Raw genomic sequence first — 27,654 nt, 5'->3', positions numbered from 1 at the left:
CATTTGACCAATCGGCTTCTCGTTCTTACCGGCAACTGTGCTGACTCTAGTGGCGGTTGGCGCCCCCTCGGCAGCTTGGCGCGCGTCCTCTGGTCCGCCTCTCCGCTCACCGCAGCCTGGGCTCCTCCTTCGTCCAGCCTCCAGGGCGGGATCTGTTGGCTCGCCCTACCCTCGCCGCCTAAGCCTGCCCTCCACCAGACGGGTCCCCTCCCCGCGCGGCACCACGGCTTCCCTTCAACAGCACGGCGACGGGGGCTTCCCCTCAGCAGCTGCCGGCGCCTCAGTCTCCGCAGCCAGCCTAGCTCCGCCGCGTCCCCGGCCGGCAGCCGCCGTAAGTGTTGAAAGAGTCTGCTGAGGTGGCAGGGATGGAAAGAGGGAGAGATAGTCGGGACGCGCCCCCCGCTGCCCCGTGAGCGCCCCGACGACCCCACCCCGAGTCATCCCGGGGCGCCGCGCCCCGAAACTCACTTCTGGCTGCCGTAGCGCCCCCGTCCTCCACTCTGCGGCGCACCAGTGATGCGGGGGGTCGGTCCTGGGTTCCGCGGGGACCCCGCGGCACCTGTGGTTCGCTGATCGCCTCAAGTTTGACGGGGCGTTTTGGGGAGGGGCCGGGGTGGCGGCGACCGAGGACTTGGCGCCCCTGGCGGGCCAGAGGATGCCATTGTCTCTGCTCCGCTCCTTGCGGGTCACCTCGCCCAGCTTTGGGCACTGATGGAGTGTGGTCCCGGGAGGAGGGGGGGCGTCCGAGACTCCGGGACCCCAGGGATGCTGGGCCGGAGCCCACTTCAAGGCTGAGCTCATTGTTGTTTTGTGTTTTGTTTTTGTTTTAATACCAATCCGGAGAAAATTTTGTCCCAGGATTTGCGGCAAAATCAAAGCGAGGGAAAAGGAATACTTGTGCCACGGGTTTCGTCCCATGTTAGCACATCATCTGTTTTGAGGAAAATGCTTGGTTTCTTAGTCCTGCAAAGTCGTAGGGCGGATACTGGACCCCGCTATAGATAGCCTAGAGTACACCCCTGTCATTAGCAAACCGTCTCTCCTGGTCAAGATTTAAGAAAACCGATCGGTTCCTTTCCAAGTTCTGGTAACGGTTTGCGTTCAATGTCCAGTTGATGCTTTACTTGTCGTTCTCTTAGATGCCGCTGTCTTCGAGACTTACACGGGTGGCACTTTGCTCTCAATGTATTATATAGAGTGTTGTTCGGGGTAATAGCCAATTTTAAGTTTATTAAAGTTAAATGGCCACGCCATAAATATCCGAATGTTTTCTTGATGCCTTTTGGGGATATTGCAAGGAAGATTTCCTGTCGAAATTTAGAGCCAATTTGATTTTGTATTAGTTACGTAAATTCCTCCTCCGGGTGTTCAAATTTAAGGTAGTGTGGTGAATATTAAGAATCGCCCTTGGTTGGATCTTACTTGCACTGTCACTGTTAAAGGAACTTAAAAAGGTTAAAACAGAACACCTATCCGAATTTTACCTTCAAAATAGCTTTACAATACAGCTTGTTTTAACCAGTTGAATTATAAAATTCGTGCCTTAGAAAACAGACTGACCAACAGACATGCAAATGCTAAGTAGATCCATGCAAATTGGCTTCAATATAAAACATACTCGAATCCAGCACACATTCAAATGTGTTTTTGTTTGTTTTAAAAGAAGTATTCTGTGAAAAATTTTGTTGTTTTAAATTAAATGTGTCTCAATATGAGTAACTTTGAAGAAAGCTATTTAAGCTTGTATTCTTTTTTACATACATTATCTCAGTTCTTGGGTGCTTATATGTGTTGGATTTTATAAAAGTGAAATGCAAACATAAAAATCGGGCTTTTGTCTTTAAAATGTGTTGTTTGTGGGATCTTTTTAATTAATATTCTGTTTTGCTTAAAATATGCTAGCATAAATTGACAGGAATGCTTTAAGTGATAAGCAGTTTTTCTGCAAGAAATTCAGCCTGGAACTAGAATAGCCTCAGGGTGAAAAATAGTAGGTCTCCTCTTTCCTAGAAATGTACCTAAATCAACTACCTGATATCTGCATTTGCCTTTAATGTATGTAGAGTGGTGGGGTGTGGAACAGGGAGAAAATTGTTTCTTGAAATTATCAGAGATTTTGTTCTTCAAAATTTTCACTCCAGCTTACCACCTGTTCTGCTTTCCACACACACTCTTCCACACTTAGCTCATATAGTAAGAAGATCTTTCCAAAAGAATTTCCTGCAATTCTAAGCTTCGTAGAAATGTTGATGGCTTATTGATCATTTGTCAGGGCGTTTACTGTACCTCAAAAGCAGCTCTGAAACATCATATGATCTTAACTGTTAATCCTAGGTAATTGTATGTAATCTTGATTTTATTTATTTTAACAGATGCAGTTTATGTTGCTTTTTAGTCGCCAGGGAAAGCTGCGACTGCAAAAATGGTATGTCCCACTGTCAGACAAAGAGAAGAAGAAGATCACAAGAGAACTTGTTCAAACCGTTTTAGCACGGAAACCCAAGATGTGCAGCTTTCTTGAGTGGAGAGATCTGAAGATTGTTTATAAAAGGTATTTTTTTTATTTATCAGAAAGGTGAAATACTGTCAAACATTAGGGTTATCTCTAATGAGGAAATTGAAGACTTTTATGTCAATAAACAAAAATAAATAGTAAATGAAATAAATTTAAAGAAAAACTATCTATTTAAAAATAAGCCACTACTATTTTGACTGTTTGCCTGAGGCCGAAGTGATAGCAGCAGGGAATCATTTTAAAATCAATTATATAAATATGACAGAAAGTTATTCCTGCTTAATCACCATTTTAGAAAAATTTAATAAATTCATAACTGGTAAATAGAGTCAGTATTTTAAATTTTTAAGTACCTTGCTAAATTCAGACATGCATAAAGTAACAGTATAATAATTTCTTCTTACAACAAATCTATAAAATAATAACTGATATTTGGTATTTTTTTCTGACTTTTAGAATTAATCTTATTCATAAAGATCCTGGGCACATAGATCATCTCAGTATACAGATGTTTAAATACTTTGTGTATATACAGAATCTTTTTCCTAGTAGCATTTACTAATTTGAAATAGACTTGTTGCTGTGTAGGAGTCGTGTTTAGATATGATAATTTTACCAAAGATGGATTTTTTAAAGTGATGTGGCAAAATAACTTGTAAAACAATATAGCTTTTTACATAGTTTTTTTTTTTCTTTAATGCTACATGTCTCTATTTTGCTGGTAACCAAAAGTTTTCTAAGCAGTTTAAAAGAAATATAATTTCTTCTTTTATAGAATGTTTTTTGAGGTAACATTTCCTTATTTCTTCCCCACTTCTGGTCCCCTTTGCATAATTTACTGAATTTAAGATAAAAGCATTTCCTCATAGAAAACATTCTCTTATATGGGGAGTGCTCAGAGAACAGTATGGAATTCAGTGAAGGTGGAGAGAAGTCTAGTTTTCTAACACTACATTCCAAGTATGGATGGGTTTTGTGGAGGAGGTGGCAGGGGAAGACAGAGATTACTAGAACATAGAGACCCTCTTAAGTACATTCGACTTTTCTTTCTTTCATAGTGAATTTCATCAGTTTGAGTGATTTTTTTATATCTAATGTTTGGCTTAGTATTTGTTGAGAAAGACCATAGCATTTGAGAACTGGAAGATGCCTTAAGAACAATCTTCTTGCCCAGGGTTAAAATCTTGAATAAAACAAGTAGAAATAGAATTGCCTTTGTGGAATCAGAAATAAGAACTCTGTACCCTGGCTCGGGTGGTCTCTGCTCTCTGCACAAGAGACAGGTCCTGGATTTGAAAAATACAGTTTATTGTTCAAATTTCAATTTATAAAAGATGAGAATCTGTGAATGGTGACTTGGTCCAAGGTCATATACTAGTGATGGGCTTCAGGTTACAATCTAAGTCTTAAATGTGAAGGAAATGGTTTTAAATTGGTGTGGAAAGACATAGAGATCAGATTTGCATTTTCTGCAAAGATTGCAGTAAAACAGTGGCTGAGGAGTGGGCTGAGAGTGGCACCTGCAGGATCAGTGGGGGACTGCATGATAATTGGTTCCTGAGCTGAGAGGCCAAGAAAGGAGACCTAGGTTAGGGAATGGAGTCACCTCCATGTCTAGAGTTTGACTTATGGGATGAAAGGTAAGCCAGGAAACAAGTTGATGTGGCCTTTGTTCTTCCCTTGGCTCTCTGGTGGGATGTGGTGGGCATAGACATGGAACTTGAGGGTGAAAGTTAGACATAATGTAGCAGATAACCAGCATTCAGCTGCAGGTGGAAGGGATAAAGACTGAGCCTTAGATTGAAATGATAAAGAAGCAAAGGAGTGGTGTCAGGTCAGTAAAGTCACAGAGGCAGAGAGATTTGAGAGTAAGAACACTAATGCCAGGTTTACATGACGTTCACTAAAAGTGGAGAGCTCTTAGAGTCTTCTGGTGAGCGTTTCGTGCATTGACTGTTACCAGAACATTTTCAGTGGAGTAGAGACAGAACTTTTGATATAATGTGGAGAGGTAGAGAATTCAAAACAGCATATATAGAGTATTTGGGAGAGCTTTGCCAAGGACAGGAGAGGTTGTAACTACCCATAGACATGAAATCTGGATTCCTGGACAGGGTTTATAAAAGATGTGAGAAGTTTAAGCTTATTTCTAGACAGTGAAAGGAGTCCCCCATGTGGAGGAGGAAAATCCTAGCAAGAGAACAAGCCATTGGACCAGTGGGCCATTCGGAGGGGAAAGGAAAGAGCAGGTTGGAGTGCATACAGCTGCCACTCAGCCCGTCCCCGGTCATCTCCCTACCTTTTTCAGAATTTCAAAAAGAACTCCAACCTGATCTGATAATTAGATCAAAGTTTTTCAAATAAAATTTGGACTTAACAAAAAGAAAAATAGCTTTATTGACATGTTTTATATACAGAAGTCAAAATATACAATGCTTTTCTTTATACTGCCTTCTGTATCATCCTGAAAACCTCATCTGCTGCCCACTTAACCGTGTACTTTGTTATCATCAGGTGATGTGCTTTCCCTGTTCCAGCTGGAAGACCTTTTAAGCCAGAGACTTTCTACTGAGCATCTAAGAAATTCTGCCCTAGCACATGCACTGCTCCTCTTAGCATGCTTTTTACATCATCTTTGTTCACTGGACCTGTCCACATTCTTCTTCCCTGACCATTTGGCATACATGTTTTCCCTTGTGGGAGGAAGCACTGGCTATTAATAATCACCATTAGTAATCTCTGCAATAGAATTATTTGGGTAATATAGTTGAAAAGAGAGGCTGAAACTCTGAGGACTTAGGTTGCGTTCCCATGTTCCAATACCTAGTTTTGTGACTTTGAATGTGTTATTTTGCCTTTGTTTCCTCATTTTTAAAATAAATGCTTCTGAGGATCCCTTAGAGACAGAACATTATATGCCTAGTTTGAGCAGCATTTCATAGTAGAGGCAATTGAATTTTGGTCTTTTAAAATTAATGTTTAAATGCATCCCCATGTTACTAGCTTGAGAATTTGTTGAAGGATACTTATTGATTTTCTTTACTAACAAAAGAAATGTTACCGACATACCAGTGGGTGTTGAGAATTGTTTAGCTACATTCACGCACAGTCAGCTGATATTTAGCTGACTGTGGAGAAGTCATGTGTTTTGAATATAAGAATAGGCACTTTCAGATGTTCTGAGTACCAGTAATTAGAGTAAGCCCTAATCCATGGTGCTAAAAATAACTAAACATACCTCTCTTCTTACTAGTCTATTATTAATTTTATTTCAGATTTAGACTTACAAATATGTACTTAGAGAACAAAATGAGCCCATTATTGAGTTTTAAAGCACCATTTGGTCCTAAAAATAGGGAGTATTCTTCAGGTTCTCTTGGTAATCATTTATGAAATCTTTTTTTTAAAAAAAAAAATCTCTTTCCCTTCTTCAAAGCTCTTAATATATTGTGTTGAGCATATTTTAATTTTAGGCAGGTGCAGGATTATTTTAATACAGCTTGCAGCTGTGGTTTTTAATAGAAAATTTGGGCTCCAGGGTCAAATTTCTGTTCTGAGCCAGTTACTCAAGCCTGGGTCTCCTATAAATGCAAATAATAATGATATCTTAGTAAGGATGCAGTGAAGATTAAGATGTAAAATATGCAAAAGCCGTGGCTAACATTGTCTCACTGATAGTAAGGCTCTCTTCCTGGTGCTTGCTATTGTACTTGTTTCTTCTGAAGAGGTGTTCCTATTATTCTAATAGCTGTCTTTTCACCTGGAAGGAATAATTCTTCAAGTTGGTGTTTTCCCCCTATTCTTAGTGAAGTAGGCATTTGGAGGAATGAAGTTGCCACTGAATGGCATGGGAAACCCTGGTTTGATCTCTAATATGATTGGGGAAAAAAACTAAAATTAAATACTGTTGGTTTTTTTTAAAGTGTTTTTGGTTGGTGCCTAGACACATCAGTCTTGCTCATTTTTAAATTCATGACTGGTATAATTTAGGACCTTCAAATGTTTTGTTGTTTAAATATTTTGTTAATTTGTAAAGAGAGAGGCAATATTGTGGATCAAGAAATGAGGAGAGGGTGCCCATACCAGATACCTAACAGTAGCATAGGACAAGTTTGGAAATAATCTTATTCCAAACTTACTATTAATAATCTCTGCAATAGAATTATTTGTTATTCTGTTCATAGAAACAATTGTATCTGCCTTTTTTGTCTATCATTTTTATATCATTTAATCTTTAGTTTTCATGATTCAGAGACTCTCTCCTATATCAGTGATTCCCAACCTGTGGGTCACAACCCCTTTGGCAAACCCATATCTCTAAAATTATTTACATTATGACCCATAACAGTAACAAAAGTACAGTTTTGAAGTAGCAATAAAAATAATTTTATGATTGGGGGTCCCTACAACATGAGGAACAGTATTAAAAGGTTACAGCATTAGGAAAGGTGAAAACCACTGCCCTGTGTAATTTGTGCCATGCTCTCCAGGTGCTGGCATTGAGTAGGGAGGATGGAGAGTTGGAATAACCCTTGCTTTTTAAATAGATAAACAAAACAAGGTTATAGTGGGAACAAGAGGAAGTTCTTTGCTCAAGTTAGAGATGGTGCCCTGTTTTGTGTTTCCTGATTTCTCTTACTGGGGACAAGGGAACACATTGAAACGTTTACTCTGAGAGACCACAGACTTGCAGATTAGAGATTTCTGTGTATACATTGTCCTTCAATAACATGTTCTAAAACACTGACAATATCTCCAATAAGCCCTTCAGTTGGGATAAATTGACAGCTTGTTTTCTTCCATTTGCTTGTATCGTGAATCAGTCACACTGTATATTTTGTTCTAATTAAGTAAACTTAAGAAAAACTGGCTCAATTACATTTTTCAAATGCTCAGAAAGCAATCTGAAAGGAGGAAGAGCAAGATCAATTACTCCTTCTAAAAGACATGATTGAATTATTTTCTCTTTTCTTTTTGCCTGTGTTTTCCAAAATTTCTCTTGCGCATTTATTACTTTTGTAATCTAGGCGAAAAAGAATTTGTTTTAAAAGAATAAACATGATTATAATAAGCATGAGCACTTGTACGACAGGACATGAAAATATATTTAGATAAGATGATTATAGGGGTAACATTTTTCTGTAATTCTGTTTCATTACAGATATGCCAGTCTATATTTTTGCTGTGCTATTGAGGATCAGGACAATGAACTGATTACCCTGGAGATAATCCATCGTTATGTGGAATTACTTGACAAGTATTTTGGCAGTGTGAGTACTAGTTTTAGTTTTTATCCTGTCTCTAACAAGCTTATTATTTGAGGATTCTAACTGTAAGGAGAAGTCAGGACTGACTCTTATTTCTTGTCAGTGTTTCTAGTCAACTTTCAGAATCTGGCCCCGAAAGATGTACTCATTTGATTATAATGGTGATAATAAATTCTAAAATAGTAAAATAGAGATGCTGGAAAGAGAGCTCAGTTGGTGAAATGCTTACTGCCCAAGTATGAGAACCTCAATTCAATCCCCAGTGTGCACATCAAAAGCCAGTGCTGCTGCTGCTTTTGCCTACATGGACATCTATGTATCACTTGTACACTTAGTCTCCACAAAAGCTAAAAAAAGATGTCAAATCCCCTGGAAGTAGAGATACAGATGGTGCTGAGCTATAATGTAGGTGCTGGGAAATGAACCTTGGTCATTTGCAAATGCAGACAGTCCTTTTAAATGCTGAACCATCTGTCCAGCCCCTGGGTTTTGTTTCTAATTCCCAGAGTGGTGGAGACAAGTAGATCTTTGGAGCTCACTGACCAGCCAGCCTATCGTAATCTATGAGGTCTAGATCCCAATGAGAGACCTTGTCTCTAAAAACCAGGTAGATGGCTCCTGAGGAACAACAGCCATTTGCACACCAGTGTACACATACACACGAAATAGAAGAATCCTATTATTGACGTTAGCATTCCAAAGAAGTAAAGTATATCATCCAGAATTGTTAGCAACTTAATCACATTACTCAAAAAAAAATGTGTATTTAAAGATCAGCTTTTAGGAGTGGAAAATTATTAAGTTGACTAGACTACATAGGGAGTGTACAGAGCCAGGTCTTACTTGTAGCCATTGTGCTGTCAAGTGCTTGAGATTTGACAATTAAGCTTACTTAAATCAATGATGCTTAATCAGCAAGATTGCCATTTTGAAAAGAATTAAGATCAATTCACACTGATAAAATTTTATTCAGTACCCAGTAGTGAGTGAATAAGCATCTTTGGCTTAAGTTTTACCAGGCCTTGTTTTTGTTTGCTTATTTGTTTTGTTGTTGCTTTTCAGGTGTGTGAACTTGATATCATCTTTAATTTTGAGAAGGCCTATTTTATTTTGGATGAATTTCTTTTGGGAGGAGAAGTTCAGGAAACATCTAAGAAAAATGTCCTTAAAGCAATTGAGCAGGCCGATCTCCTGCAGGAGGTAAGCTACTTAGGCTCCTGAAAAGGAACTGGCATGTTTCGCTTTTGCTAGGGAACTCTCAGTCATCATTCCTACAAGTTTTAGAAATGACCTCAAAGCATGCTTGGTATGGAGTGTCCATGTGTCAGTCACATCAACTCGGTTATCTATGAATGGGTGGTTCTCTGGGGAGATGGCCTACCAGTCAGTCTTAGAAGACAGGTGGCTTTAATTCAAATAAATAAATGAAGCAATTGAGAAATAAATGCATATATATTAAAAGGGGGAAACAATTGGCCAAAAATAACAATCATTTAGGAACTTGTCATCCTTTGTTTTGAATTACTTAAAGCCCCTCCACCTTTTTCATTAGTGTGGATAATTAGGAGTTGACTGTGAGATTATGGCATTTCCTTTCCAAATTGGTTCATGTTTTCACCTCATGTCCATTAAGAGCAAATGTAGCCAAGCAATTGTTAGTGTTTTCTAATTAAACTTTTTAGAGAACCCTCTGGCTTTGTGTTAACAAAATTAACATAAAATGAATTTGTACGTCTTTGTTCTTTTGAAATAACTAACCATGTTCTGTCAAAACTATTATATTCTTGTCTTAACTCCCATACCCCAGAACCATAGCAACCCCCTTCCCTTCTAATTGCCTTCACCATCCTGAGCTAATTCATGTGTTTGATGCTAAGGTACCAAGTTAAATGATGGCTTAGAGCTTATGGTGGCCATTACAACAAAGAAAGTTTAGCATGAAAATGTGTTAGTAAAGAAAAATAGGGTGTTTTCATTAAGATAGACATATAAATATTTGTGTCCTATGTGTTTATTTACTAGAAGTGTTAAAAGTAATTTGTATTCCTCATTTAGCTTAACCTTTTCTTATCTATTAAATATTATTTTTAATTAGTAAAACAGACTTTAAACTCAATTTCTTTAGTATTTCTGAAATTACTAGCTTTAAAGGAATGACTAAGATGAGAAGAATAATTTTAATTTTCTGGTATAATTTCTTTACTTTTGGTCTTTGTAGTAGAGGGAACTCCTAGTAAATCCTCTGTATCAGCTGTAGGGCCTGGATAAAGTTTTCTTAATGTCATCTAGACTCTACAACTGCTAAATGTGAGGCTGTAGACTGTATGTTTAATGCTGTGGTTGTAAGAAAATGGGTTGGTTGGTGAGTGCAAAACTGTAGTATTTCAGTGGCGGCCTTTGTACCGTCTGCTGTTTGGTAGTGAAATGAACATAGACCTTTTTCCTTGTATGAACAGTTTGCTGTGGTGGATTATTAATTGACTGCAAACATGTCATTTTGGAGGTTTGTAATTTTAACATCAGGTATGCTGACTCTAAGACTATATTCTACTGTTATAAAATTGGTCTTAAAGTTAGCATCTCCCTTTGTTGTTTACTAACCAAACAGGAGAAAATAAACAAACAAAAATGATCATGTCAAGTTGGGGATGTAGCTCAGTTGGAAGAATGTTTGCCTACCTTTCATGAAGCCCTGAGTTCAGTCCCCAGTTCAGTATAAACCAGATATGGTGGTGTATGCCTCAATATTAGCACTTGGGAAGTGGAGACAGAAGAATCAGAGGTTAAAGTCTGGGCTACAAAGGAAGTTTTGAGGAAAGCCTCAGGGTAACCTGAGGCCCAGCAGAAAATAAAACTAACCAAAAGTTAGGCCCCAGGATCGAGAACTGAAAATTCTTCATATTTGTGTCTTGTCTTAATGTTTAAGTATTATAAAACTATAATCTCTCAGAGAACTTATTTCTTCTAGATTTTTCATCATTTTCTGGTTAATTTTTGTTGTTTTAAGGACATTTTTAAACCTGTTATAGTTCAGTTTTTGCTTTTAATATGTTCTCAGAGAGTAATGTTTAGCGCACTGATAGCTCATTGATCCTGGGTTACTTTGTAAATGCTAGAAAATTGCTCTATGCTCTATAATAGGACAACGACATCATGTTTACCTGATAGTGTGTATTTACCCTGTGAGGGGATACAAAGCATTATTATAGCAGTATATGCCATCTATTCCTTTTTAGGCCTGAGGATGTTCACTGTTGTCATTACCAGTAGTTAGAAGTCTTCATTGACTATGTAGGTTTATAGACAGTATTTTCAAAAAAGTCTCTTCTTGCTAGATTTACCAAAATGCCTAGTATATAATAGCTGCATAGGTCTTATAGTTTGAGGTATATTAGTCACTTTGTTGATGTCCTGAAGTGATTTTGTTTCTAAAATTGTTTAAGCATAGCTATTGTAGCTAAATTCATCCTAAACTTTGTAGCAAAAGTTCTAAAAACTTGATTTTAATGTAATTTTTCATATATTTTGACTTTTCTATTTAGTGTCAAAATCTTTATTTAGGCTACTTTAAGCACTAAAGATGATTTTGAATTAACAATGAACTTTATCTGTTGGCTTAAGAGTATATATAAATTAAAATAATTTTGATTTTAGATATTTTTAAAATTTCTACTCAGAAAGTTTATTAAATTTTTTCTTTTTCACAATTTATATAAATATGTAATTTAGGTAGTCTTTCATTTTTTGGGCAGACAGGACAGATAGTCAGTGGCTAAAGTAGATTTTCTTTTGCTATCATGCTGCAGAACAAAACAAATATATATATGAATAATAATTGCCAAACTATTAGCAAACATTGTGATTTAATAGTATATTTTTCATATTTGACATTTGCAACCAATTCTGTGTTTATATCTTTTGGTTGCATGAATTCATAATTGCCTTTGGGAGGGAAGTCCCAGAAATTGGCCTATTATTCATTTTGTTACTACTTGACTGTTGGAATTTAAAACATGTCATCTTAACATGCCACTGGTACTAAAGTTGATTTTTACATGAAGATACGGCATGTTGAGATTAGTAAAGTTATATTCTTTACAATGCTTAGCACATTTTCATCCCTCCCCACATCCCTAGTTTGGGGGTGGTAATTTGAGGGCTAATGATGCAGTTGAGCTTATAAGGAGATAATAGTATGACTTTTTTTTTTTCCTGTGAAGTCAGGCACTTACCAGCTTTTCTCTGCTCCTTAATTTTATAGAGCCAGAATGAAGAATGGGGAGGTTTGTCTGAGGATATCTTATGATAAAGGACAGTCTAAGACTTTAGTTCCTTTGGCCCCCAACTTATTTATTGGTAACTACTAAATTTACCATTTTTGTGGCATGAATAAAATGGCACTATGCAGAGATTGTTGCACGTGAGATGATTTCAAGTCCTTGCTTGATCTGTGAAGATCAAATAGTTAAATATTAGGCCTCAGGCTTGATATAACCCTAGCGGTACATGCATGATGATGTTGATCAGCGCTTTGAGATGTGTCGACCTTTCTTTCTTATACTAACAGCATCACTTTGAAATCCGTGGGGATTTTTTTTCTTTTGAGCTTTGTTTGCTGTTGGCATTGCTTCTCACTAAAGTAATCCATGGAATGGAAAAAGGTGAGGTGCCAAAAGCAAGCACTGTACTCATGAATTTGCTTCTACTTGAAGATGAACCACTTTATGACTAGAGTCACTGGACTTGCAGATGTTTGTCTCATCTAGAATGTGATAGTCTATGGAGAAATACTGCTGCTAAAATTGATTTGTTTTAGTGCTGAGGCCTGCATGAAATATCTTAAATAGTTTGCTCTGTCTTTGTGAAAGTAGTCATTAATCTGTGGGACTGCATAAAAATGGAAAGGTAAGAATCTTGAGAGAAAGGATGATTTCTATAAAAAATGAGGCTTTTATAATAACATTAAGAAATAAATATTTCTTAAAATATAACATGAAGATTTAAGTTTTTCAAAAACTTAAGCTTTGTTACTTAAGAATATTTAGGCATGCTAGTGAGATTCAAGAATATCTTAAATTGTTTAAAAAGCACATATCTTTTCAAATATATAAAATTATCCTTTAACAGCAAAACATTTTATTATAAATCTTTTGCTTTATTTCCTTTAATAAGATAAACCCCCCAAAATTGTCTTGTAAGTACCACTCTTTCATGTTATAACTTTTAAGCCCAAGCCTCTTTCTTTAACTAGGTTAAAAGTTAAGGCTATAGTTATTAATGCAAGAGTACTTTAAATGTATGGAGTTCAGGATCTGCTAGAATAGATATAGAGAAACGAAGTTTTATTGATACTTGAGATAGACAGTGCAGAAGCCAGCAGATATACAAAGCAGAATACATCTCTATCCTTTAGCTTTATTTTTAGTACCATACACTATGACTAGTGTTATTGGTGTCTGGTTTTCAAGTTGTAATCATGTTGTTCTATGTAGTTTTAGTTGTCATCATCATCATCGTCCTCCTCCTCCTCCTCTTCCTCTTCCTCTTCCTCTTCCTCTTCCCCTCCTCCTTCCTTTTTATTCTTCAGAATCTTGAAACCACTCCCTTGTTTCTTTTCTAACTCATGATGAACTCATGGTAGCTACTGTGAGCTCTTTGTCTCTTATTTATTTTTACAGCACCTAGGGATAGAACAAAGGGTAGTGTCCACCCTAGGCAAGCCCTCCATCACAGTCCTATATCCCTAGCTTCACCTGGCTCTTTGTAATGATTAAAAATTGGAATAATTTAAATAGTCAATTATTATAAATTTGATCTTGAAACAATTTTTTACTAGAACCCCATAGTAATGGGGTTTTATATCACAGTGTATACAAAGTATAAAAATTATTAAATAATATTCTCATTACTTGCTTTGCTCTCTCAAATTTTGTCTTCTATTCTATTTTCCTTTTTTAAATGTCAGTCTTAACCTTCATAATTGATTTTATGATCATAGAGTTACTAAGAACATATTCTGAGTGGTCAATTGTGATTTTTTTTCATTAAACAGTACTTAATGAAAAATTTGAGATTTGAGTCATTCCCCTACTGACATTATAATTTGTTTTGTTTCCTCTGTTACTTTAAAACAAAATTTAATTCCCGTAGTAGAAAACTTAGAAAATACAAGCCAACACACTTGAATATGATCTTACCTACCAAACAGAGCCAAATGGATAAACTCATTGATTCTTGTGGGAATGTCCTGGGGCAGTCATGCACTTCAAGGGTACATTGGGCGATGCATGCCTGGACAAATTCCTAGTTTTCGAAGCAGTGCATGGCATCTACTAGGTAGAGCCCAAGGACACTGCTAACTATCCTATTCTGCACAGGACACACCTACCAAAGAATAATCCAACCCCCAAAGTCAGTTGTATCCAAGTTGAGAAACCCTGACTGAATTTAACACTTTGAACTAAATTTTTCACTTATGAACGGTTATATCTTTTTAATATGTAGTATTATAATATAATAGTATATGTAATATTCAGTATAAATAGTGGCTGGAAATTAGAAATACTAAGGAGTGCAAAAAACTTTAAAATTGTGAAAAGAACATGTTAACACATAAATGGCTATAAAAATCACCCCTGTGATTCATACAAATTACCTTTGCCTGATAACTAGCAACTGGGGAGATAATGTATGGGTTGCCTTTAGAACCTAACCCACAGCAAAGCTTATGGGATGTCACAGAATGATCTAATTTCCTCAACAACAACTAGATCTGTTCACTTCTATTAAGGTAATTGAGTTTTTTATGTGGAAACAAGATTGAATCTACCCTGCAGGCAGGCAGAACACTATTGAATTTGTTGGTGATTTCCTCATCCACTTTAGGATGTGATCATTTCGTAAAGGAAGACTAAAGTGAGCAGACTGTCCATAGTCAGACTTTCTTTTGTTACAGACTTTTTGTTCTTCCTCATCCTATTAGACTTGAAGAGTTGGTTTGAAATTCTGATCCTAAGAAATCATCGTTTGTTTAGAAAACTGAATAAATTTAGAGTATTTCAGGGCAAATTCACCTACACTAGAATAAGCTTAAAATATTTCTTTAGTCTAAGCTAATTTTTCTGTTGTTTTATTTTAAAAGTATAATTAGATGCCCGAGAAAATAATTTGTCCTTAGTGTCTTATCATTAGCAGGTTTAAAGTAGCATTTGTAAGACATAATTTAAAAAATTACTCAACTTGTTCTTTTTAAGAAAAGAATAATAGAAATAGGCGAGTAGCCCAGTATGAAAGAGCAGGGGACATGACTAAGTCAGAGATGAAAAAGAAAGTCATTGCTAAGGGAATACAAATTAAAATACCAACTAACCCTTTTCAATAGTTTCTTCTTGCAACAATAAGAGACATTCTTGTTACTGCTTGTAAACACTTAACATTGTATTTCATTAAGGATTGGTTTTTGTGGTGTCTGTTTCATGATGAAACATGTTCCATTACTGCATATCCAAGTATTTTATCCAACTAAGAAATATGTATGTATGTATGTATGTACACCAAGACATAGGCTCTGCATAATATTAAGCCATTGGAATTTACCCAAATGTCCAACAGTGGGAAACAAGTGAAGAGAATTACAATAGTCATACCTCCCATTGCTAATATAACTGTAAAATAAATAAGACTAAATTTTCATGTAATGATATGGAAGGTTACTCAAGATATATGAAATTACAAATGATCAAGAAGCAGAATATTGACTATTATATAGCTCTTCCCTTCATTTTTTGATGACAAAACAAGCAAGTTTTAAAATATTTATTTTATATTATAAAATTTTTGGTGGAAGAATGCTGCAGTCTCAATGAGACTGTATTGTTACACATGGACTACACCATGAACCCTGTCATCTAAAAGGTGCTTTAGAAACTGCTTTCAATCCTTCTATTTTAAAAATTCATTGCTCAAAATAGATCTTAGTGGTTTTGTATATTGTGTGGCCCTTTGGGGCTTTAACCAAAAGAATACTGTTTCAGAGTTGAGTATAAGAAGTTTGCATGCTTTGCCACAGAATTCAGTTATGGTCAATAAAAAGGACCACTGTGTTGTAAAACAAGGGACAACATACACTATTTTATAATACAAGGAGTAATGGAAAGAAACTCCTATAAAACCAACTGAAGCAAGGTAATAAACTTGAAATCATACTTCCTTATATTTGTTCTTCATTAAATATAATTTTTTGTTTTTTCACATTGAACTAGAATCAGGAAAGTAGCCATTCAGTTCTTCGATATCGAACACCATTAGCTGACTTAAGTATCTCTCAGTTTAACAGTACTTAAGCCAATGCAATTGCTATTTTAGGAGTATTTAAGCTTTCTGGTTAGTTTTCCTTATGAGCCACATCATAATTTTATAATGGTGAGTGAATATCTAAGAAATTTTATGGTACTAGGGCTTGTCTTTTCTTAGGAAGACAGGTGGTTTTAAAAAGAGAGCTAAGTTGATTCTTGTCTGGTGTGTTTGACATCTTAAACTTGCCATACTACATCTGCATACTGACAAGAAGGAGCTCATGCAAAAAGTAATGAGCACTAGGAATAAAGAGGAAAGTATACTGTATTTGAAGGGGGATAGGACGGAATCAAAAGCATTGGTTGTAGGCAAGAAATGTCTCCTTTGTTATAAGGCACTAATGAAGTAAAGATGGACATCTTTTGTCTTTATGAGTTAGATGAACAAACTTGAGAAAGTTCTTATTCTTGGTCTTGAAAAATGACATCTAGAGCAGAACCACTGGAGAAAACAGGAAATAACAAATAACAGCAAGGTGTCAGGGTTGGCAACAGATTCACCATAGAATAAATTAGTGCTGAGCAAAGGGATTGAGCAAAGGGATTCAAAACTGAAGGCTCATTTCAGGTTGGAAATAATGTCTTTGTAATATTCATAAATTCAGTTTGCTGGGTTTTATATGCGACTGCTTCCAAAGGTGCCCATGGGAAGTGCAAGATAGTAGACCTAGTTGCGCAGGATCTTTTGTATGCTGTGATGGGCTGTACCATCACCTCTAATTCTTACATACTTGTTTTTTTACTCAGAAAATTTACTGGTGATATAAGGGTCCAGAATATTGATGTTAAAGTTGAACTTACTGTATATCCTTTGCATATGAGAGGGGGAAATTATAGACATAGTTAAATCTTTTACCTAAAAGTCCAGTGTTAAATTACAGCACTTATTTATAGCAGAACTTTTTCAGATGTTAACAGTCTGAACTGGACATCTCCTAGTACCCTAAAATGATTTACTATATATACCACCATTTATTTTTGTGCATTTTAAGAGGCGTCTTTCTTGACGGATGCTCTTCCAATGAAGAAGGGTTTTCTTCCTATAAAGAATATTCTTGACAATTGATAGGTGCTAATTTCTTGTTTTAATACAGTAGTATGGACCCTTGGGTTTAAAAAAGTCGTTTGGCTTATCATCAACCATTTTGCTATTCCAAAGGATCATTAAAAAGAAAAACAATCAAACTAAAACCTGTTAGTTAAAAAACAATGGCAGTGCAAAATTGTTCATATAGAACTTTTGTCCTTGTAAGTCTTCTACAGGAAGAAATGACTGCATTTTATTCTATTCTTAATTTTATTATTATTTACTTTATTCAGCCCTGTTGGGGGAAACCACCTTTCTGCTTCAATGGGCATAAAAGTTATCATGGTTAATTTTCATATGACATGATATAAAGTTGAGAAATCAAAAAAAAAAAAAACTGTAACATAAGGCAAAGAACTGGTATTGAAGTATAAGGTTATTTGAGACTTAAACTTTTCTTGTTCTCTCTCCAGAAAACAGAGAATATGTATCACAGCAAGAGTTTCATTGGGTATAAGAAAGCGTACTAGAATACGTGCTGGAGTACAGACATGCATCAAAATGTAGTAGGATATATGAATTCAGTTTTAATTATAATTTTGTCAAATTTATTATTTGTATTTTGGCATTATTTGGAAAATTAATTGCGATACAAATGGATAGCCCTATTATTTCATTAAATTGATGGTTTTTAGGAAATTTTTCCCTATAATTCATAATTGAGATTATAATTTACCTATTATACAGAATATTGAAATTGAGTGAGAATCACTGACTCCATTCTTAAACACAGTAAATCAGTAATGTTAGTGCAGATGAAGACTTTCCCTGTGAAAATAAAAGCTTCATAAAATGAAGCATTGGGCATTTGTTACTAATATTACTTTAATTGCTTGTTTTATCATTACACTATTCTAAATGGGAAAGAGGCAGCTTTTGTAACCTAATATTTTAGAGTTCTAACTTTAAAATTCATCTGGGATGCTGTAAGGTCCAAGACCCCACCTTGGGTTATTTTTGTCACTTTTTGATGTGAGAACATCTAACATCTTGTTAGATATATTTGTTGGCAGATGTTTAAAAATTTTAGGGAGTTCCTTAGAATCATTTTGAGTACTTTCAAAAAATTAATCTTTAGCCTCAAAGTCACATTTTTTTTTTTTAGCTAAGTCAACAATTAAAAGCTTGTACTTAACAATAGCATATGGTAACTAGTTTTAACTTATTGGGAAGCTTTTTCTCTGGGATCTCTCCTTAGTGTAATAGGACCCTAAGGAATGTAACACACTGGTGAAAAGGGAGTAGTAGTCTAACTGAACTTACCGCTATTAGCCTATACTTAAACTGGCAATCTTTTCAGATTAGTAGTAAGTACAGTGCTTTAGGATTCTGTAGAATGTAGGTCATCTTGTTTACTGTTACATACCATGAACTTGAAAAAGATAAATCTGAACTGGGCATTAAGAACATAAATGTTCAGCCACAAACCAAAGAACAAAAGCAAATCTGATGCTTTAGATAATTTTACTGTGAACTAAACATTCTGATTGTGTCTCCATCAGCTTGTATACTGTGTGTAAGAATATATGCATTTCTTTTGTAGCCACGCCATGAATATTTTAATGTCCCTGTGTACTAATGACTGCTCATCGACTATGCAGAATTTCAGAGGAAATAGAGAACTGATATACTTATGAAAGAAAATGTCCTCAACTTGGTGACTAATTCTCCTGTAAAATATATGGCCTCTTAGAACTAGTTCCTTTATGATTGTATTTTTTCTGTGCCTATTCCTAATTCTATTTATTCTGTATATGATATTGACATATAGTTTTTTCTGTCTACTACTGATTTCTTGACAAAATATGACTTGTGAATGTTTTAATATTCTGAACACATACAAGTTATCATTAGTAAATCATCTGTGATTAATCTTATGAGAGTATAAGACACAGACCGGGGACAATCACAAATGTTTACCAAAGAAAATACAGATAGGAGCTCAGGCAAAATTAGGAGAACCACAATATTTAATGTAGTTTGATCTTCCGCTGTTGAAGAAAACCAAGCTTTATTTAGCATTAAGATTACAGTCTGTATGAGCTAATATAATATGTTGGACTGTATCACATAAAAGTGTATGTTGAAGCAATATAAGAAAAAAAATCAATCGTATAATTCTCTAAGATCTGAGGTTAAAACATTTCAATTTTTAAGAAATTTTGTATTGCCAATATCTATTAAGCCACATTTGTACAGTGTCAAAGTCCCTTTAAGAACCATCAAGAAAGCTATGTCACAAAGTCTCCTGTACTGTTGCTCAGTAACAGCCCTTGAGTCAGTAATACTGAGCCTACTTATGTGATACAAAAATTCTGACATTCGTTTTCAATATCCAAACATTTATATTTTATTAGTTAATGGCTTCCTAATTAATATATTAAGCCTTCTTCTAAACAGTGCTGTGTTAATGATGGTTGTATAGTTTGGAATACTAAGAACTTTTAATATTAATTTTATAAAAATATGATTTTAATAATACTTAGCAAATTTTACTATAAAAATACCAGGTAACTCATTTGTCTATATAGAGAGAGTTTAAAGCCTAAGTAAATTGTTACTAAACAATAACTTAAGAGGCATGGTCATGCATGCCTGTCATCCTACAACTTGGGAGGCTGAGGCAGAAGGATGAGTTACTAGCATACCTAGGGCATCCCCATCTCAAAAGACAAAAACAAAATATGCCAAAACACTCTCAGAAGGTAACCAAAGCAGTTTCCCACTGAAAGAAGATCTCTGAACTGTCTTAGGAAATGTAGTGTCAGGCAGCTGTACAGCTCAGCTCTCTCCATTACCATCTGAAACATAAAAACATTGGTCTTTCATTTCCATTTTTCCCATCCTCCCACACTACATGTTGTTCATCTGATTTTAATGTTGCATAAATATGCATTGTCTCATGCCTGTTTGTTTTGGATGCTGTGTGCTGAGCTGTAACAAAATGTTGTGCTTTTGTGTGTGGGGGGGTATCTGTATACAGCTGCTTGCTTTAAATTAGCAGATTCTGAAGTAGCTTTTCTTGCATGTCTAAAATAAAGTATTGCATGTACTTTGTCTCATGTGAATGACTTCTTTCTTCTCCATCCTTTTTGATAAAATAATATTTTACATTTTCATTTCTCCAGGTAATTTATAAGTTGTGATTTTTTTAAAAAAATAACAATTCCTGAGCCTACAATAGTACTAAGTATGTTCACATTGTTTTACAACAGATCTCCAGAACTTTTTCATCTTGCAGAACTGAAATTACATAACTCATCAGCCAACTACTTCCCATTTCTCTGTTACTGAAGGCAGGCCCTGGTAACAACCATTCTATTTTAATCATTTCCCTAAATAATTGTGAGCTACAGTTTCCAGTGTAAACTTGCAAAAATTACATTTTGTATTATAAATACTTTGTAAAAACATTGAACTTGCCCAGTCTTAAAGAAATATAATGTATAAATTAAACTAGACCTTGAGAAAGGACATATATTATTAAATAAAAATATTCAGAAAGTAACATGATTCTCTTCAGGCCACAGACAGTGAGAACCTTGGAGAAATCTGATCAACTCCAGGGAATAGTTATGGGCCATTTTTATCAAGATACACTGAGCATAAAAACTGGATAAAATTCAGCATAGGGATCCTTTAACAAATTAAAGGTAACATGAAGTTTTAAAATGACTTAATATTAAATGGAAATAACTTTTAAATTCATATGTACTTTGACTCATGTGAATGACTATTTTCTTATCCATCTCTTAACATTTTAAGCAGGAGAAATGGGAATCTATCACTATTGTTAGACTGACTGTTAAAAAAAAATCATGAAACATCTAGACAAAAACAGAATCCCATACAAAGGAGTCAGACATCCATCAGTCAACATCAACAGTTAGCAACTTCACATTCACTTCCTCAAGCACAAATCCTACACGAACTGGTATTTCATCTTTAATGCTCCAGTTTTTATTCCTAACAGCTAAGAACCACACCAAACAAAATGGACAGGTCTTGTGATTGGCTGTTTTTCTAATTGTCAGAGGGGAATGAATGATTTCTCATAGTTAAATTAGGTTCCAAAGACATTTTACATCAGATAGTTCATAGGCCTTCAGTCCCTCAATTTTTAGCAAGACTGTTTCCCCCCCCCCCCCCCGCCCCCAACTTTGCCATTGAAAAGTAAAAATAAACCTTTTAATACCAGTTTGCTACATTTCTATTTAGGTGATTATATTCTTATAGCACTGTTTACATTTCTCTTTTATCCTCCATCTTTCTTAGATCTGTAACCTGATTAGATTGATGTTAAAATGGGGGGAGGGAGGGGCAAGTGTATTTCATAATCATCCTACCTTTTGGAAAAATGTCCTATTTCACTAAAGCTGATTCTTGCCCATTTCTCATTACTAGACAAGCATACTAACAGGCATTCTATGAACTTTTATTGGCTAGGGTATTTAATACTGAATGCTAAAGCCTTCATTTAGATTTCATTTATATAACTATCAGCTAATATTTTTGGACGCACTTTCTTTAAATCAGGCATTGAGCCTTAAACTCACTCTCAACACATGAAGGTAAGTACTACTATTTTTGTTTTCCAAATACGGAAACAACAGATTTTAAGTCATTTAACATTACACTGTATACAGATTCCTGCCATTCAACCTAACATTCTAAAGATTCCTGATGTAATTTAATTTTTCTTTTCCTTGTTTTGTGCTGTCTCATGATTAGGATGCAAAAGTAAGTTTGTTATTGGATAACAAAATCTTACATTTTTTCATCTATTAAAGTAACAGTATTGCTTTTTAATTACAAAATTACTAGTAATAGCTAACATCTGACCTATATGGTCCTTTTTTATTTTTGTAGTGTACAAAATTGGTCAGTTTGGAAAATTTTGAGATACTTCTTTTAGATTTGGCTGATTTGTCTTTGACATTTAAAAACAAGTATGCATTCTTACATCAAGACAAAGAAGCTTTTTGTTCCATAGTGGGTTTTTTTCTGTATGTCACCTCCACCAGTGCCAGTGGTTGCCCAGGGGAGGTCAGGGAAAGTAGCTATTTCTAAAGCATTGTAGTGGACACTTGAGGAAAAATTACAGAAGGCAGGCATTTCTCTCAATAACATAAAACTGAGCATTGAAAGTATTAGAAAACGCATTAAGAACTTGGGGGGGGGGAGCTTTTTATTTGGAAGACATTTTGAATTTCAATATTTTAGATATTTTTCTATATGTAATTTTATACATTGCTAATTAGTTTACAATGGGCTTGATTGCTTTTTGTGTTATAGCAACAATGCTCAACACATTAGTCAATAATAGGTATTTAGTAAAACATTTAGGCATCAATCTGAAAACTACTGGCTGTCACTAGTAGATTGCTTCTCTGACCCAGAATTTCCTTCTTTAATCTCAAAAATGAGCATGCCCTTCATGTGAGCTTTTTATATTCTCAAGACTCTCTATATCTGCTTACCAGAGTCTCACATTTTCCTTCCACAGGAAGCCGAAACCCCACGTAGTGTTCTTGAAGAAATTGGACTGACATAACTGTCCTCCCTTGCTGATGACTTCTTGTGGCATTTCACACTGTAGATGGTCACTGCCTCTCATGTCCATGTTAGCTAACGGTGTAAGATGATGTCTTGTCAGTATTACTGTTTTGCTAAGCTGCTTCATTCAGGCCTACCCAATTTTTTTTAAAGGGAACTTTGGTTAATCAAATGATAACTTAAGGGACATAAATATGAATTAGGAAGATGTAGAAAAAGTAACATACCATTTCTGGACATTTTAAAGTTTAAAGGTCAGTCTCATAATTATGTGCGTATATAAAAATATGTCTATATACATGAATATCCAACAATTTGGCAAAATACATTTACTATTGTACTTTAAAAAGGAAACTTAAATTATGTGAAACCTGGTTTAATGAAACCAAAGACTAGAGTAGCATTTTAGTATATGTAAGAATAAAGGTAATTGACACATCGAAGATCAAATGAATGCAAGTTTATTGAAAATTTAAGCAACCAAATTTATGCCAAAGACCCATATTGGATACAACATATACATTAAAACAAAGGGAATATAGATGCCTTTAGAGGACTTAGAATGATGCTGTTTTATACTAAAACTCAGTAAGTATTCTGAATGAATGGAACAAGGAACAAGGCTTTCCTAATCTTGAGCACATAATTTTTAAGGCCAAATAACATTTGACTCCCTGAGGTGAAGTTTTAGTGGTCGTAATCATGTAGTTAGTTGTTTTTGATGCCCCAAAATAAAATATAACAGTTAATTACCAGGTATTCTTCATAACAGTATGTTGCTCTCTTCACAAAGTATTACATAAAGTCATTATCTAAAGCATGAATGTTCCTTCTGGGGTGCTTGTTAAAGCCAAATTTATTTTGCTTCACTATTGCTACCTTCCAGTTAGAAGCACTACAGACTTGACAGCAGCTCCCTATCCTTTCATGTCACTGCCTAGTCATCAGAAGTCTTATGACAGCTTAAATATACCTTTCATATAGCAAAGTGAGAGTTGACTGAAGCAAAGTGGCATTGGTTGGCCCTTTATTTTTTGAAGCTGTATAAATGTGTGGCATCCCTTTTATACATCCTGACACATACCTGAGCACATCTCCCTGATCTCCATGATCCCTTGTAATATGCTAGGCTGGAGTAAGCTTTGCTGTGATTGTGAACAACTTTCAAGCCACCTGAACACTGTCTTATCACATCACCAATTAATGGTAATAAATGTTCTGCAAAAACTGTGGTGTGCTTTTATCTTTTTCCAAAAGTTTTGTTGAACTAGGGAGAGCTGCTAAAGGAAGAGTTCTTTTTTTTTCCAATACAATGTTGACAATTCCTCTCCATCTGACACCCAACCCCTGCATTGAAACATGATGGTGGTTGCAAGCACACACAAAAAATGGCAGAAGGGTCAAGAAATGTTCATGTACTTCAACTCAGTAAAAAGAAAAAAATCACATGGATTCTATGCTATCAAGGACTTACAACACATTTTCAATTAATAAATGCCACTTTTAAAACCATGATGCAGTTTACTTTTATACACTTTCTGATTTAGTAATTCAATTATTCCAGATAGTCAAATGATATCCAAATGACAAATCCTCACCTCCTACATATGAGAAAGTTACTAGTACATGCAACAGAAACAGATTAGTATTTGCTGCAGTGTTGCCTAATGTAAGCAACAAGTCAAAACTTCTAGTTACAGTATGGTTATGGGGCCTTCTGCTGCAAATAGGAATTACTGCATTCTATACCTAAGATATTTAAGAACAAGGAAAGGATTCTCACCAAATTTTGAAGGAGACATTTGTAGGTTTAAAAGGGCCTTTGTGAATACAGCTGTTCACTATTAAGCCTGTGGGATTCTGTCAGTGGTGCAGATTTGAGTCATAAGTAGTAATCAGGTTTATCACAGACACATGCAGACACCCATTCATTATGGTAAATGTAAGCTCAACGTTACTATCAGGGTAATGACACCATCAGATTTTCCAAACTTCCCTCTATACAGGCCCATTATTTGAGGGCAAAGTCCTCACTTGCTTAATTGTCTTAAGCTCAAGAAGATGGATTTCCTTTCCCATCATGATCTAATTCATTATGTATCTCAATGGTAGTGCCCTTGCCTACCATGTTTGAGGCTCCAGCATCACATATACAAAATTATCTTTACATAATCTTGGCTGCAGTTTGAAGAGTATTTTAAAAATACCAAATGTACTTAAAGCCATACAGCATTAATAAACTCAGTAAATCTAGAAATCTATCATTTGGAGGATGAAGCCGGCATTTAGAATCGAAACAAGTTCGATTTTGTTAAACTTTGAAAACTTTGTACCTTTTTTCTTTTTAAAAAACGAGGCAGGGTCTCACCCTAGCCCTAGCTGCCATTATCCTCCCAAGTGCAGGGAGTACTGGTATAAGCTACTGCACATGACTTGTATGCATCTTTAGTGAATTCTCAAATTTCAGATTGCTAAATGCCATGTGACACTGAATTTCGAGGCCCAAACTGTGACAGTGAAGGCCTGAGAAGAAAGCATCTTGGAAATCTGGGAAAATGCACACAAGCCTACATTCGCTTGTCTTCACTGACCACTCTTGTGACTGTTACACAAGGAATGTTTTTAACAGTGGATATATTCAATGGTGACAATTCTAATTTTCTGGAAAATGACAAAATCCTTTACCTCTTTATAAAAACCTTTTTTTACAACACACTATTCAAGATATACCCTGCCAGCTCCCAGGTGAATGAGTAACTCTAGAGCCAGGGAAAGAGAAGTCTGGAAATGAGTACTTCAACACTTTGAACAAAAACTATGTTTTACAGAAAAGAATCAACTTTTACAAATAAAAAAATAAAATAGAATAAAATGGTCATTAAGTAGAAAAAATAGTGATAATAAAAACAAGCACTTCAATACCTAAAACCTGACAAACTAGCAAAGATCAAAATATTAATTCTGTGCTGTGGAAGCTGTAAGGTTAGAGTGATTTTTTTTTTTCTAGTCTTCCTGGAAGGAAATTTAGATTACCTTTCTTGATATAGTTTATTCTAAAGGAAATCTAAGAGGGTCACCTTAAAAATCCAACAATAGGAGTGTTGTCAAGTCCATTGGTAGATGTACTCTATGTAGTGAGCAAAAATAAGAATTATGGGACTTAAGAATCAGATTGATGAAATGAGACAATTGAGTGAAAAACATCAAAGCCATATGCAACCTTTGAATTAAAAAAATAAAGTGTGTCAGGCTGGAAAGATGGCTCAGTGGTTAAGAGCACTTCTAGAGGATCTGGGTTCAATTCTCAGGACCCACATGACAGCTCATAACCATCTGTAAATCTGGTCCAGAGGATCTGACATACTCTTCTGGCCTCCATGGGCACTAGGCTCACAAGTGGTGTACTTACATGCAGGCAACACACCCATATGCATAAAGCAAAAACAAAGGGTGTGGACTCCTAACAAGAAAAAAGGTGGGCTGGGAAGATGGCTCACTGAGTAAAGGTCCTTGGTGTAAAAGCTTCGTGACCTCAGTTCAATCCCTGAATCTCATTGTGTAACTGACCCCTAAAAGTTGTCCTCTGACCACACTTGTGGTACACTTACACACACACACACAGAGGGAGGGGAAGGAAGGGGGAGAGGAGGGGATCGAAGGAGAGAGGGGATCAGGCATGCAGGCAGAAAACGGAAAAAAAAAATACTAAAGCATCACTCCAGCATTAACTGATTGATGCTCTCGAGGTTAGGATTACAAGTAATTTCATGTGTGTGTATAATTTATCAATATGTTTTACATGATAGCATTTGGCTAGCATCATCAATCTATACAGGTGAGTAGCTGCCATAAAAAGACAGACATATTAAAAAACCACCAAGTTTACTTAGATTTGGGACTCTAGGTGGTTTTGTCTCTACTACCTGATCTTCTGCCACGACTTCTGGACCTTGATGAGCTCCGGCTATTGCTGGGGCTCCAACTCCTGCTCCGGTTCCGGTTCCGGCTCCGGTTCCGGCTCCGGTTCCGGCTCCGGCTCCGGCTCCGGCTCCGGCTCCGGCCCCGGCCCCGGCCCCGGCCCCGGCCCCGGCTCCGGCTCCGGCCCCTGCTCCGACTGCGGCTGTGGCTGCGACTGCGACTGCGGCTGCGGCTGCGACTCCTGCTGAGGCGGCTCCTCCTGTTCTGGTTCCACGAGCTTGGACTGTGATCCCTTTTTCTTCTTCTAATACTAGGTGAACTGCGCCTCTCACGACTCTTCATTCCATGTTTGTGAGATTTCTTCACCCTGCGATTACTACTGCTCTTCCTGTCAGACTCAGCATTTCTCCTGTAGGAGACGTTCGGACTCGGGCTCCTCCTCCTTCTTGACCTGCCATAATATTCATCATAGTGACTGGCCCTTTCCCTCCTCTCTGAATTCTTACCGAAGGAGGAGCTAGTCCAATCTGGAGACAGGTATTTGTCTCTATTAGCTTCCCTATATTCATTGTTGGGATTTCTGAACACGTGAAGAAAGTTGCAGTGCTTTCCTCTTGGACACTGCTGTACTTCAAATAAGCCTGTAAAGGCAAGTGAAGAGGCAGCGATTATCACTGTACATTACTGTAATTCATTCTTTTTCTGAAGTCTGAAGATGATTTTTTTCTGAAAGCATACACTGCTCTGAAGAAGGTCTAACATAGGTGGGGGAATCCTTCAATGTTCTTTACGTAAGAATAACATAATACTCAGACATGGTGGCTCACTCGTGTTCAGCCAGGGCTACATAGCAAGTTTCAGGCCAGCCTGGGATACATGAGGTCCTATCTTGAAAACACACATGCACAAAGAGAACAAAATAAAGAAACTTTGTGGCTGAAAGTATTTGCAGATGAC

General features: G+C 36.2%; 2 protein-coding genes across 5 annotated transcripts in view; one reads left to right on the top strand and one right to left on the bottom strand.

The window, feature by feature from the left end:
• Ap1s2 (adaptor related protein complex 1 subunit sigma 2) lies at positions 1-24,006 on the top strand. 4 transcript variants are annotated; one of them, XR_013105797.1, is made up of 6 exons: positions 1-331; positions 2,373-2,551; positions 7,677-7,785; positions 8,845-8,982; positions 17,637-21,963; positions 22,730-24,006. XR_013105797.1 is itself a non-coding variant. In XM_034485085.2 (5 exons), exons 2-5 carry the CDS (start codon positions 2,373-2,375, stop codon positions 22,775-22,777), a joined length of 474 nt encoding a protein of 157 aa, XP_034340976.1. In that variant the 5' UTR covers positions 33-331; the 3' UTR covers positions 22,778-24,006. The 4 variants fall into 4 exon arrangements, 1 of the variants encoding a protein (XP_034340976.1); XR_013105798.1 differs by having other exon boundaries at positions 33-331; positions 18,767-21,963; XR_004604535.2 differs by lacking the exon at positions 17,637-21,963 and adding an exon at positions 12,044-12,138 and having other exon boundaries at positions 33-331.
• Zrsr2 (zinc finger CCCH-type, RNA binding motif and serine/arginine rich 2) overlaps positions 23,225-27,654 on the bottom strand; it is a 29,219-nt gene continuing 24,789 nt past the window's right edge. The window contains exon 11 of the mRNA XM_076918262.1: positions 23,225-27,338. Within this exon, the coding sequence (XP_076774377.1) occupies positions 26,680-27,338 (659 nt within the window). The 3' untranslated portion in view covers positions 23,225-26,679. The remainder of the gene's footprint in view (positions 27,339-27,654) is intronic.

This window comes from Arvicanthis niloticus, chromosome X (assembly GCF_011762505.2).
Source record: "Arvicanthis niloticus isolate mArvNil1 chromosome X, mArvNil1.pat.X, whole genome shotgun sequence".
Taxonomy (NCBI): Eukaryota; Metazoa; Chordata; class Mammalia; order Rodentia; family Muridae; genus Arvicanthis; species Arvicanthis niloticus.
Note: the sequence above shows the minus strand (reverse complement) of the source record. Positions and strands in the feature narration are given on the sequence as shown.

Coding starts and splice junctions, on each gene's coding strand:
- Ap1s2 (XM_034485085.2), top strand. CDS start 2,373: ATGCAGTTTATGTTGCTTTTTAGTCGCCAGGGAAAGCTGCGACTGCAA. Junction 2,552..7,676: donor CTGAAGATTGTTTATAAAAG/GTATTTTTTTTA, acceptor GTTTCATTACAG/ATATGCCAGTCTATATTTTT. Junction 8,983..22,729: donor AGGCCGATCTCCTGCAGGAG/GTAAGCTACTTA, acceptor TTCCTTCCACAG/GAAGCCGAAACCCCACGTAG.